Below are 12,888 nucleotides of genomic sequence, written 5' to 3'. Positions count from 1 at the left end.
ATGTCACTGGACTAGTAATTCAGAGGCCTAGGCTAATGCTCTGGGGACACTGGTTCAAATCCCACCATGGCAGCTGGTGGAATTTCAATTCAATTAATAATCTGGAATTGAAAGCTAGTCTCTGAAATCATTGTCAATTGCTGTTAAAAACCCATCTGATTCACTTATGTCCTTTAAGGAAGGAAATCTGCTGTCCTACCCCTGTCCTTCTTATCACACTACATGTGACTCCAGACCCACAGCAATGTGGTTGACTCTTAACTTCCCTCTGAAATGGTCGACCACTCTGTTCAAGGGCAATTAGTGATCGGCAACAAATGATTATGTGTGATGCCCACAACCCATGAAAGAATAAAAAACAAAAACAGAATTACCTGGAAAAAGTCAGCAGGTCTGGCAGCATCGGCGGAGAAGAAAAGAGTTGACGTTTCGAGTCCTCATGACCCTTCGACGGAACTTGAGTTCGAGTCCAGGAAAGAGCTGAAATATAAGCTGGTTTAAGGTGTGTGTGTGGGGGGCGGAGAGGTAGAGAGACAGAGAGGTGGGGGGGTGGGGGGTGGTGTGGTTGTAGGGACAAACAAGCAGTGATAGAAGCAGATCATCAAAAGATGTCAACGACAATAGTACAACAGAACACATAGGTGTTAAAGTTAAAAGTTGGTGATATTATCTAAACGAATGTGTTAATTAAGAATGGATGGTAGGGCACTCAAGGTATAGCTCTAGTGGGGTTTTTTTTATAATGGAAATAGGTGGGAAAAGGAAAATCTTTATAATTTATTGGGAAAAAAAAGGAAGGGGGAAACAGAAAGGGGGTGGGGATGGGGGAGGGAGCTCACGACCTAAAGTTGTTGAATTCAATATTCAGTCCGGAAGGCTGTAAAGTCCCTAGTCGGAAGATGAGGTGTTGTTCCTCCAGTTTGCGTTGGGCTTCACTGGAACAATGCAGCAAGCCAAGGACAGACATGTGGGCAAGAGAGCAGGGTGGAGTGTTAAAATGGCAAGCGACAGGGAGGTTTGGGTCATTCTTGTGGACAGACCGCAGGTGTTCTGCAAAGCGGTCGCCCAGTTTACGTTTGGTCTCTCCAATGTAGAGGAGACCACATTGGGAGCAACGAATGCAGTAGACTAAGTTGGGGGAAATGCAAGTGAAATGCTGCTTCACTTGAAAGGAGTGTTTGGGTCCTTGGACGGTGAGGAGAGAGGAAGTGAAGGGGCAGGTGTTGCATCTTTTGCGTGGGCATGGGGTTGTGCCATAGGAGCATCACCCCCTACTCCTCAACCCCCTCCTATGGCACAACCCCATGCCCACGCAAAAGATGCAACACCTGCCCCTTCACTTCCTCTCTCCTCACCGTCCAAGGACCCAAACACTCCTTTCAAGTGAAGCAGCATTTCACTTGCATTTCCCCCAACTTAGTCTACTGCATTCGTTGCTCCCAATGTGGTCTCCTCTACATTGGAGAGACCAAACGTAAACTGGGCGACCGCTTTGCAGAACACCTGCGGTCTGTCCGCAAGAATGACCCAAACCTCCCTGTCGCTTGCCATTTTAACACTCCACCCTGCTCTCTTGCCCACATGTCTGTCCTTGGCTTGCTGCATTGTTCCAGTGAAGCCCAACGCAAACTGGAGGAACAACACCTCATCTTCCGACTAGGGACTTTACAGCCTTCCGGACTGAATATTGAATTCAACAACTTTAGGTTGTGAGCTCCCTCCCCCATCCCCACCCCCTTTATGTTTCCCCCTTCCTTTTTTTTCCCCAATAAATTATAAAGATTTTCCTTTTCCCACCTATTTCCATTATAAAAAAAAACCCCACTAGAGCTATACCTTGAGTGCCCTACCATCCATTCTTAATTAGCACATTCGTTTAGATAATATCACCAACTTTAACTTTAACACCTATGTGTTCTATTGTACTATTGTCGTTGACATCTTTTGATGATCTGCTTCTATCACTGCTTGTTTGTCCCTACAACCACACCGCCCCCCCCTCCACCTCTCTGTCTCTCTATCTCTCCGCCCCCCACACACACACCTTAAACCAGCTTATATTTCAGCTCTTTCCTGGACTCGAACTCAAGTTCTGTCGAAGGGTCATGAGGACTCGAAACGTCAACTCTTTTCTTCTCCGCCGATGCTGCCAGACCTGCTGACTTTTTCCAGGTAATTCTGTTTTTGTTTTGGATTTCCAGCATCCGCGGTTTTTTTGTTTTTATCTCCATGAAAGAATATATTTTTTTAAAAAATTCTCTGCACACCTTCAAATCTGACCCAGGGAATATTGTCTGGCACAGGAAGAGGGAGGAAAACAGTAGGAAAGGGTTGGGAATGGCTTATCTTGACCGGGCTCCCTGAGAACAGAAAGAGCGAGCAGACCAGCAATTGAACCAGGGTGCAGAAAGAAACTGGTTCTAAACTTTCATTACAGCTAAACTATCCGGTTAGTTATTAAACAAACATGGAGTTCATCCCGTGACTTTAGTTTGATGTGTCCAATGGTGAAAACTGTTGGATTAGCCCAGATTTTAGATCAGTGTTTGTCCAGTAGAAACCACTGACAAGCACAGCTGTTGCTACAGACACTGTTTTAGCTCATGTGCTAATTTTCGTAGAAAATATCTTACAAAACAGCTAAATGTACTTTGTGCGTATTCATTTAAACATTTCACATCATTCAGTCACCATTTTACCAACAAATGTACAAAAAGATTAAAATTCAGGTTCCTTCTTTGTGAATATGGGTGAGCTCACAGGCGCAATATTTACTACTCATTTTTTAATCACACCAGAAATGCAGTTAGTCACATCTGGATTCCCTATTAGCCACATGTGACTACTGGATAATGTGTTGAACAACACTGACCTTAGTGTCACAGAAATAGAGCCCAGACAATATGTCCTTTGCACTTTATTAACACTTTGAATTTCTGCACTAACATCAGAAATATGAGAAGCCAAAAACTTTTCAATTAATTACCCTTTTTTGTGTATTTTACATGAAGCAAAAAGGGAGCATTTTTCCAACAAAAAGTCTTCCAGTGTTAAAGATCAAAATCAGAGATGGCAAACGAGATTGGGGACAGAACTCGCTCTTTTCAGAAGCTTTTTACGTGAGCAGGTGCAGATGATCTTGGGCACTGTTGCAGTCAAGTGAGAATGTGATAACTGAAATAAAAAAAAGGTTTCCATTGTGAATTATTCAGTTCCAGCCAGAGTACAACTTTACAGAGTAATGTACTTTGCATTTCACAAACTCATCTTAAGAACTGAAGTTTCTTGTTTTTCCCATTCTGATTGACAGTAATTGTAGGTAGCTATCAGACTGAGAGGTGTGGCCGTTTCGTTTTGCATTCTTGACCTTCTTGGCAACCAGGGATTGGCAACATATGCCAGCCTTGTCAGCAACGTCTTCATCCCGAGAATGAAGAATATAAAATAAAATCTCATTCTATTCCAATATAATTTCTAGAATTTCTCCTGTGGATATTTAGAGTATGGAATCTTAGTAAACTCCATATTTTAATCCGAACTGAGGCTGTTTCTGTTGTCTAACTGTACAACGCCCGAGAGAAAAGTGGATTATTTACTGAAATCCACCTGACTACTGAAAAACTGGTTGAATGGACACTAGTTATTTGCACAGTAATAGAAGGATTGAAGTTCCACAGCTGTTAACAAGTTACAAAAGCCTCTGAAATAGTTGCCATCCCAACTGGGGGAGGATTTGAAGGTGGAAAGGAAAAGCCAGATCAATTGAAAAAAGGGGTGAAGAATAATAAAGCTGCTTGAAACTACAGTTCAACACCAGTTTCTAGTTAGATTCACACTTACCTTTAAGAGTTTAGATTTGGTGCTGTCAATCTCTGATCTGGCATCAGATGGGCACTCAACCAGATGCTTTGTCTTTGTGCCTTTGTTTCCAGTGGGAGAAGATAAGTTTACACTGGAGTAAATGGCTCTTAGGGGTGTTTTGGGAGGGCATTGTGGAGGGGAAGCCCATCTGTTGATCCTGGGAGCCAGTTTTCTTTTCATCAGAAGAGCGAAATGCTGTCTTTCTTCATTGAGCTGCCTCATTCTGGTTATTTTTTGGTACTCCAACCTCCTTAAATTCTAAAATGGAGACCAAAAGTACACAAGTTACTTTCCTGAAGGATATATTTCAGACTCTATTACTCCAATGATTATCTCGCTCGCTTCCCATCCTCCACCTTCCATAAAATCCAATTTGTCCTAAACTCTGCTACTTGACCATCATTAATAGTCTTGTTGACCTACCTCGGATCTCAGTTTCCTAACACTTCAAATGTAAAATTGTGTCCTTTAAATCTCCCAGAACATCATCCCATATCATCCAACTCTACAATCCTTGCCCACTCCCCCATTCACCAAACTTTCCATTCCTCTGACTTGCCTGTTCACATTCCCCTTCACCTAAGATGCAAACCCACTCTCCTCTTAATTCACCTCTTTTTATTCTCCTAATCACTTCTTTGGCTGTTCAATTGAAAGCAAAATATCTTGTAGCACTATTCAAAGGGCAGGGAAAACATCCCTCCCTCACTTATCCAAAACAGACACCACCAAATGAACTGCTCATTTATCTCATTTATTCCCACAATCTTGCTGTGGTTAGTTTTCTTTTTAAAACGCTTGCCTGAAAAAAGTGACCTCACATGAAAAGTAATTCATTGGTTGGAAAGTGCTTGGGATGTCCAGAGGATAAGTTGTTATATAAATGAAGATTCTTACCTGCTCTCTAAAAGTAACATGGATGAAGAGGGTATAAAACCAAAGCAGAAAATGCTGCACAAACCTAACAGGTGAGTCAACATCTGTTAGTGAAAAACACTTCAAAACAGACAAAAAAACCTTGCATTTCTATAGTGCCTCTTACAACTTCAGGGTGACCCAAAGTGCTTTACATCCAATGAGGTCTTTTTGAAGTGCAGTCACTGTCGTAATGTAGAAAACAGACCAGTTAATTTGTGTACAGCAAGAAACCACAAACAATAATGTGAAAATGACGAGGTAATTTGGTTTAGTGATATTGACTGAGTGATAAATATCGGCCATAACTCCTCTACTTCTCTTCAAGGTATTGACATGGGACTTTTTACATCCGCCTGAGAAGGCAGATTGGGTCTCAGTTTAACATCTTGTCTGAAAAACGGCACTAGAAATATCAGCATGGATTATGTGTTCACACATCTCCTGTCTGCAGTAAGATTGCTACCGCCAAGCCACGAGAAGTCCATATTTATAGTTCCAGAGTTAACAACACTCTTTAGTAACTGTTTCTGCAGATCTGGGCAGGTAGGTAATAATTATTAATAATTTTACTGACATAAAATAAACTATAGGAAACAAACAAATGTACCTCCAGCAGGGCTCTCTGGTCCTTAATAAACTGGTTATGAACAGACTGGGGTGCTGTCATCATGTCAGCAACACAAAGAGAATAGACAGGATCATTTTTGCATAAGAAGGATAAAGACAGTCGAATTCTTGTTTCTAAATCATTTGTCATCCTTGAAATAGGACCCAAGGCACATTTTAACTTACGATCCATGGATGCAAAATATCCAAAAGAAAACGAAGCAGGGCAAGACTTTGGGTAGACTGAAGTACTGATTCAGTGGGATAGGAGCAGGAATTTATCGGCAGGAAATCGGTTAGTGAAAAGGGTGGTTTTAACCGGATTTAACACGCACTGAACCAATTCCGAAGTTTTGTCAACATTTTTTATTGGCGTTAAACATTGCCAAAGGATTAGCAAGTAACAGCTTGTCCATTTTATTTCCATTGTGAGTTTGGGGAATATCTGCTTTTCACTGAGAGATCAGCGATTTATTGTCTATCTGATGAAAAATTGATTTTTCTCTGTGGTATTCCTCATCTAAACAGATTAAATCAAAACTACACAGAATTTAATGTTTGAATAAATTATTTTAATATATATTTATTTTACTGGAGATGTTTCCTGTTTGCTGAATGAATAAACTGTCTGTTTCAATCCTCTTCTGTCTGGGATCAACTACAGGTTCAGATAGCTGGTGCGTTCTGTTAATGCTGATCAGGTTCAGACACGACAGGAACTCCTGACAACTCACCGATGTTATTATCATCAAGTTCAACCTTAAGAGCAAAATGAGCACATTGAGAAAAATATTTTGGTGTAAGTGATATGAAAGGTTGTGATCTGACTGTTGGGTTTCACTGCAGGATTGATGTATTAAATATTAATCTAGGTTGCTAGCAGTGGCATTGCCCCCAGCTGAGAACCATACACAGTTACACAATAACTGGATCTCTCTGGAGCTTGAAGAATTGTAATTATCTCTGTTTCTTTGTCACCCTCTCCCAGTGCCACATCAAAAAAACACAACATTATTTGACAGATTTGGACACTGTACTCCAGTTGCGGCTGAATCAGTATTTTATAAAGGTCCATCATCAATTCTTTGCTTTTAGGCTCAATACCTCTATTTATAAGATCCTGAATGTATTTCAGTCTCTATCTCAGCCTGCCAGTCAACTCCAGAGATTTGTACATACATATACTCCCAAGTCCCTCTATTCTTGAAGCCATTTAGAATTGTACCCTTTGTATTGCCTTGCTCTTCCTACCTCACGCTTCTCTGCATTTAATTTCATCCACCTATTCCACCAGCCTATCTATGTCTTATGAACGGGGGTCACAGTCTCAGGATACAGGGTAGACTATTTTGGACTGAGATGAGGAGAAACTTCTTCACTCAATGTGTGGGGAACCTGTGGAATTCTCTACCACAGAAGACTGTGGAGACCAAGTCACTAAATATATATAAGAAGGAAATAGGTAGTTTTCTGGACTCTAAAGGCATCAAGGGGTTTGGTTAGAGAACACGAGCATGGTGTTGAGGTAGAGGACCAGTCATGATCATATTGAATGGTGGAGGAGGCTGGAAGGGCTGAATGATCTACTCCTGCTATTATTTTCTATGTTCCTATGTCCTCTTGAAGTCCCTCACTATCCTCCTCATAGTTACAATACTCAGACATTTGGTTTCATGTGCAAATTTTGCAATTGTGCCACGCACACCCAAGTTTAGGTCTTTAATATGAATCAAAAAAAGCAGTGGTTCTAGTACCCACCCCTGGGGCAACCCACTATAAACCTTCCTCCAGTACAAAAAACAACAATTCACCACTGCTTTTTTCTTCCTGTCACACAGTCAATTTCATATCCATGTTTTTTTATTCATTAATGGGATGTGGGTTTCGCTGGCTGCGCCAACATTTATTGCCCTAGTTGCCCTTGAGAAGGTGGTGGTGAGCTGCCTTCTTGAGCCGCTGCAGTCCATGTGGTGTAGGTACATCCACGGTGCTGTTAGGAAGGAAGTTCCAGGATTTTGACCCACCGACAGTGAAGGAACGGCGATATATTTCCAAGTCAGGATGGTGAGTGACTTGGAGGGGAACTTCCAGGTGGTGGTGTTCCCATCTATCTGCTGCCCTTGTCCTTCTAGATGGTAGTGGTAATGGGTTTGGAAGGTGCTGTCTAAGGAGCCTTGGCGAATTCCTGCAGTGCATCTTGTAGATAGTACACACTGCTGCTACTGTGCGTCGGTGGTAGAGGGAGTGAATGTTTGTGGATGTGGTGCCAGGCAAGCGAACTGCTTTGTCCTGGGTGGTGTTGAGCTTCTGTGTTGTAGGAGCTGCACTCAGCCAGGCAAGTGGGGAGTATTCCATCACATTCCTGACTTGTGCCTTGTAGATGGTGGACAAGCTTTGGGGAGTCAGGAGGTGAGTTACTCGTCACATGGTTCCTAGCCTCTGAGCTGCTCTTGTAGCCATAGTATTTATATAGCTAGTCCAGTTCAGTTTCTGGTCAATGGTAACCCCCAGTATGTTGATAGTGGGGAATTCACTGATGATAATGCCATTGAATGTCAAGGGGTGATGGTTGGATTCTCTGTTGTTGGAGATGGTCATTGCTTGGTGAATGTTACTTGCCACTTGTCAGTCCAAGCCTGGATATTGTCTAGGTCTAGCTGCATTTGGACATGGACTGCTTCAGTATCTGAGGTGTCTGTCGCGAATGGTGCTGAACATTGTGCAATCATCAGTGAACATCCCAACTTCTGACCTTATGATGGAAGGAAGGTCATTGATGAAGCAGCTGAAGATGGTTGGGTCGAAGACACTACCCTGAGGAACTCCTGCAGTGATGTCCTGGAGCTGAGATGACTGACCTCCAACAACCACAACCATCTTTCTTTGTGCTAGGTATGACTCCAACCAATGGAGAGTTTTCCCCTGATTCCCATTGACCAGTTTTGCTCGGGCTCCTTGATGCTACACTTGGTCAAATGCTGCCTTGATGTCAAGGGTAGTCACTCTCACCTCACCTTGGGAGTTCAGCTCTTTTGTCCATGTTTGAACCAAGGTCAGGAGTTGAATGGCCCTGGCGGAACCCAAACTGGGCATCAATGAGCAAGTTATTGCTAAGCAAGTGCTGCTTGATAGCACTGTTGATGACCCCTTCCACTACTTTGCTGGTGATTGAGAGTAGACTAACTGGGCGGTAATTGACTCAGTTGGATTTGTCCTGGTTTTTGTGTACAGGACATACCTGGGCAATTTTCCACATAGCTGGGTAGATGCCAGTGTTGTAGCTGTAGTGGAACAGCTTGGCTAGTGGCTAAGTTCTGGAGCACAAGTCTTCAGTACTTTTGCCGGAATTATGTCAGGGCCTATAGCCTTTGCAGTATCCAGTGCCTTCACCTGTGAGTTGATATCATGTGGAGTGAATCGAATTGGCTGAAGACTGGCCTCTGTGATGCTGGGGACCTCTGGAGGAGGCAGAGATGGATCATCCTATTGAACATCAAGGGGCGATGTTCTTGGCACTTCTGGCTGAAGATTGTTGCGAATGCTTCAGCCTTATCACACTGCTGTGCTGGGCTCCTCCATCATTGAGGAAAGGGATATTTGTGGAGCTTCCTCCTCTGATTTGTTTAATTGTCCATCATCATTCACGACTAGTTGTGGCATGACTGCAGAGTTTAGATCTGATTTTAGATCTGATTGGTTGGTTGTGGGATCGCTTAGCTCTGTCTATCACTTGCTGCTTATGCTGTTTGGCATGTAAGTAGTCCTGTTTTATAGCTTTACCAGATGGACACCTCATTTTTAGGTATGCCTGGTGCTGCTCCTGGCATGCCCTCCAGCACTCTTCATTGAACCAGGGTTGATTTCCTGGCTTGATGGTAATGCTAGAGTGGGGATATGCTGGGTCATGCGGTTACAGATTGTGTTCAAGTACAATTCTGCTGCTGCTGATGGCCCACAGCGCCTCATGGATGCCTAGTCTTGAGTTGCTAGATCTGTTTGAAATCTATCCCATTTAGCACAGTGGTAGTGCCACATAACACGATGGAGGGTATCCTCAATGTGAAGATGGCACTTCATCTCCACATTGACTGTGCGGAAGTCACTCCTACTGATACCGTCATGGACAGATGCATCTGCAGGGAGGTTGGTGAGGATGAGTTCAAGTATGTTTTTCCCTCACCACCTGCAACAGACCTAGTCTAGCAGCTATGTCCTTTAGGACTCGGCCAGCTTGGTCAGTAGTGCTACCAAGCCACACTCGGTAATAGACATTGAAGTCCCCCCCCAGAGTACATTCTGCGTCTTTGCCACCCTCAGTGCTTCCTCCAAGTGGTGTTCAACATGGAGGAGCACTGATTCATCAGCTGAGGGAGGGCGGTATGTGGTAATTGGCAGGAGGTTATCTAGCCCATGTTTGACCTGATGTCATGAGACTTTATGGGGTCAGGAGTTGATGTTGAGGGCTCCCAGGGCAAATCCCTCCTGACTGTTTACCACTGTGCCACCACCTCTGCTGGGCCTGTCCTGCCGGTGGGACAGAGTTACCCAGGGATGGTGATGGTGGAGTCTGGGACATTATCTGTAAGGTATGATTCTGTGAGATTGACCATGTCAGGCTGTTGCTTGACTAGTCTGTGGGACAGCTCTCCCACTTTTGGCACTAGCCCCCAGATGTTAGTAAGGAGGACTTTTGAGGACTTTGCAGGGTCAATAGATCTGCGATTGCCATTTCTGGTGCCCAGGTCAATGCTGGGTGGTCCGTCTGGTTTCATTCCTTTTTTTGTGTCTTTGTAGTGGTTTGTTACAACTGAGTGGCTTGCTAGGCCATTTCAGAGGGCATGAAGAGTCAACCAAATTGCTGTGGGTCTGGAGTCACATATAGGCCAGACCAGGCCAGACCATGGCAGATTTCCTTCCCTAAGGGCAATAGTGAACCAGATGGGTTTTTACAACAATCGACAATGGTTTCATGCTCATCATTAGACTTTTAATTCCAGATTTTTATTGAATTCAAATTCCACCATCTGCTGTGTCCCCAGAGCTTTACCCTGGGACTCTGGATTACTAGTCCAGGAACAACACATTGACTCCCTGTGATGTCACTTTTATTTCATAGGCATCAACTTGCTAACAAGTCTGTTATGTGATATTTCATGAAATGCTTTTGAAAGTCCATGCACACTACATCGACCATATTACCCTCATTAACCCTCTCCACTACCTCATTACATTGTAAACCAAGTTAGTCAAACACGATTTGCCTTTAACAAATCTGTACTGGCTTTCCTTGATTAATTCACATTTGTCCAAGTGACTGATAATTTTGTCCCAGATTATCATTTCTAAAAGCTTTCTCAACACTGAGGTTAAACTGGCTGGCCTGTAGTTCCTGTGTTTATCCCTACATCTTTTTTTGAGCATGGGTCTAATTTTTACATTTCTTCAGTCATCTGGTACCATCCATGGCTGTAAGGATGACAGTGCGGCGCTCCCTCAGTACTGACCCTTCGACAGTGCTGCACTCCCTCAGCACTGACCCTCTGACAGTGCAGCACTCCCTCAGTACTGACCCTTCGACAGTGCTGCACTCCCTCAGCACTGACCCTCTGACAGTGCAGCACTCCCTCAGCACTGACCCTCTGACAGTGCGGCGCTCCCTCAGCACTGACCTCTGACAGTGCGGCACTCCCTCAGCACTGACCCTCCGACAGTGCGGCGCTCCCTCAGCACTGACCCTCCAACAGTGCGGCACTCCCTCAGTACTGACCCTCTGACAGTGCAGCACTCCTTCAGTACTGACCCTCTGACAGTGCAGCACTGCCTCAGTACTGACCCTCTGACAGTGCAGCACTCCTTCATTAATGACCCTCAGACAGTGCAGCGCTCCTTCAGTACTGGCCCTCCGACTTTGAAGCAATGCCTCAGTACTGACCCTCTGACAGTGCAGCACTGCCTCAGTACTGACCCTCTGACAGTGCAGCACTGCCTCAGTACTGACCCTCTGACAGTGCAGCACTGCCTCAGTACTGACCCTCTGACAGTGCAGCACTCCCTCAGTACTGACCCTCTGACAGTGTAGCACTGCCTCAGTACTGACCCTCTGACAGTGCAGCACTCCCTCAGCACTGACCCTCCGATAGTGACTCTGCCTCAGTACTGACCCTTCGGGGTAACGGCTCCTCCGCGCCACCAGGAGGCGTGCGAACCCACATCGGTTTCCATAGCAACCGGCCACAATTCATTATGAATGCTGATTGGTTTGTGAGCCGAAAGGTCCAATAAGCGGGGGTCTTGTTGCAGTGTGCCGGGTTTAGCAATGGTGGACGGGCGGGGTCGGGAGAGGCTGTGAGTTGTTGACTCCCTCGAGTTTGAGGGCGATGGGCACCGGGCTCCCCGCCTCGCTCGGCTGGATTTTCGCACAGCTTTGTTGCAGCTTGTCGCTGAGCAGGAGCTGGGGCGGCCTGGGTGAGAGAGAGTGTGTTGGGTGCGGGGTGCGGGGTGCGGGGAGGGGGTTGGCGGGGGTGGCGGGGGGGGGAGGGGGTTGGCGGGGGGGGAGGGGGGAGGGGGTTGGCGGGGGGGGAGAGGGGGAGGGGGTTTGGCGGGGGGGGGAGGGGGTTTGGCGGGGGTTGGCGGGGGGGGGAGGGGGTTTGGCGGGGGGGGAGAGGGGAGGGGGTTTGGCGGGGGGGGGAGAGGGGAGGGGGTTTGGCGGGGGGGGGGAGAGGGGAGGGGGTTTGGCGGGGGGGGGGGAGGGGAGGGGGTTGGCGGGGGGGGGAGGGGGTTGGCGGGGGGGGAGGGGGAGGGGTTTGGCGGGGGGGGAGAGGGGGAGGGGGTTTGGCGGGGGGGGAGGGGGAGGGGGTTTGGCGGGGGGGGGAGGGGAGGGGTTTGGCGGGGGGGAGGGGGAGGGGGTTGGCGGGGGGGGAGGGGGAGGGGGTTGGCGGGGGGGAGGGGGAGGGGGGAGGGGGTTGGCGGGGGGGAGGGGGAGGGGGCAGGGGTTGGCGGGGGGGAGGGGGCAGGGGTTTGGCGGGGGGGAGGGGGCAGAGGTTTGGCGGGGGGGTAGGGGAGGGGGTTGGCGGGGGGGAGGGGGAGGTGGTTGGCGGGGGGGCAGGGGAGGGAGTTGGTGGGGGTTGGGGGGGAGGGGGTTGGCGGGGGGAGAGGGGAGTGAGTTGGTGGGGGTTGGGGGGAGGGGGTTGGCGGGGGGAGAGGGGAGGGAGTTGGCGGGGGGGGAGGGGAGGGAGTTGGGGGGTGGGGAGAGGGGAGGGGGTTGGCGGGGGGGGAGGGGAGGGGGCGGGGGTTGGCGGGGGGAGGGAGTTGGTGAGAGTTGGGGGGAGGGGGTTGGCGGGGGGGCAGGGAGTGTGTTGGGGGGGCGGGGGGTGCGGGGAGGGGGTTGGTGGGGGGGAGGGGGTTGGGGGGGGTTGGGGGGGGGTTGGCGGGGGGGGAGGGGGAGGGGGTTGGCGGGGGGGAGGGGGAGGGGGTTGGCGGGGGGGAGGGGGAGGGCGTTGGCGG

General features: G+C 47.4%; 1 protein-coding gene across 1 annotated transcript in view; it reads left to right on the top strand.

Annotated features, from left to right (window-relative positions):
- The first annotated feature begins 11,681 nt into the window (after positions 1 to 11,681).
- tctn2 (tectonic family member 2) overlaps positions 11,682 to 12,888 on the top strand; it is a 53,059-nt gene continuing 51,852 nt past the window's right edge. The window contains exon 1 of the mRNA XM_041203438.1: positions 11,682 to 11,850. Coding sequence (XP_041059372.1) covers positions 11,763 to 11,850 — 88 coding nt within the window. The 5' untranslated portion in view covers positions 11,682 to 11,762. The remainder of the gene's footprint in view (positions 11,851 to 12,888) is intronic.

The sequence above is a fragment of the Carcharodon carcharias genome, chromosome 13 (assembly GCF_017639515.1).
Source record: "Carcharodon carcharias isolate sCarCar2 chromosome 13, sCarCar2.pri, whole genome shotgun sequence".
Taxonomy (NCBI): domain Eukaryota; kingdom Metazoa; phylum Chordata; class Chondrichthyes; order Lamniformes; family Lamnidae; genus Carcharodon; species Carcharodon carcharias.
Note: the sequence above shows the minus strand (reverse complement) of the source record. Positions and strands in the feature narration are given on the sequence as shown.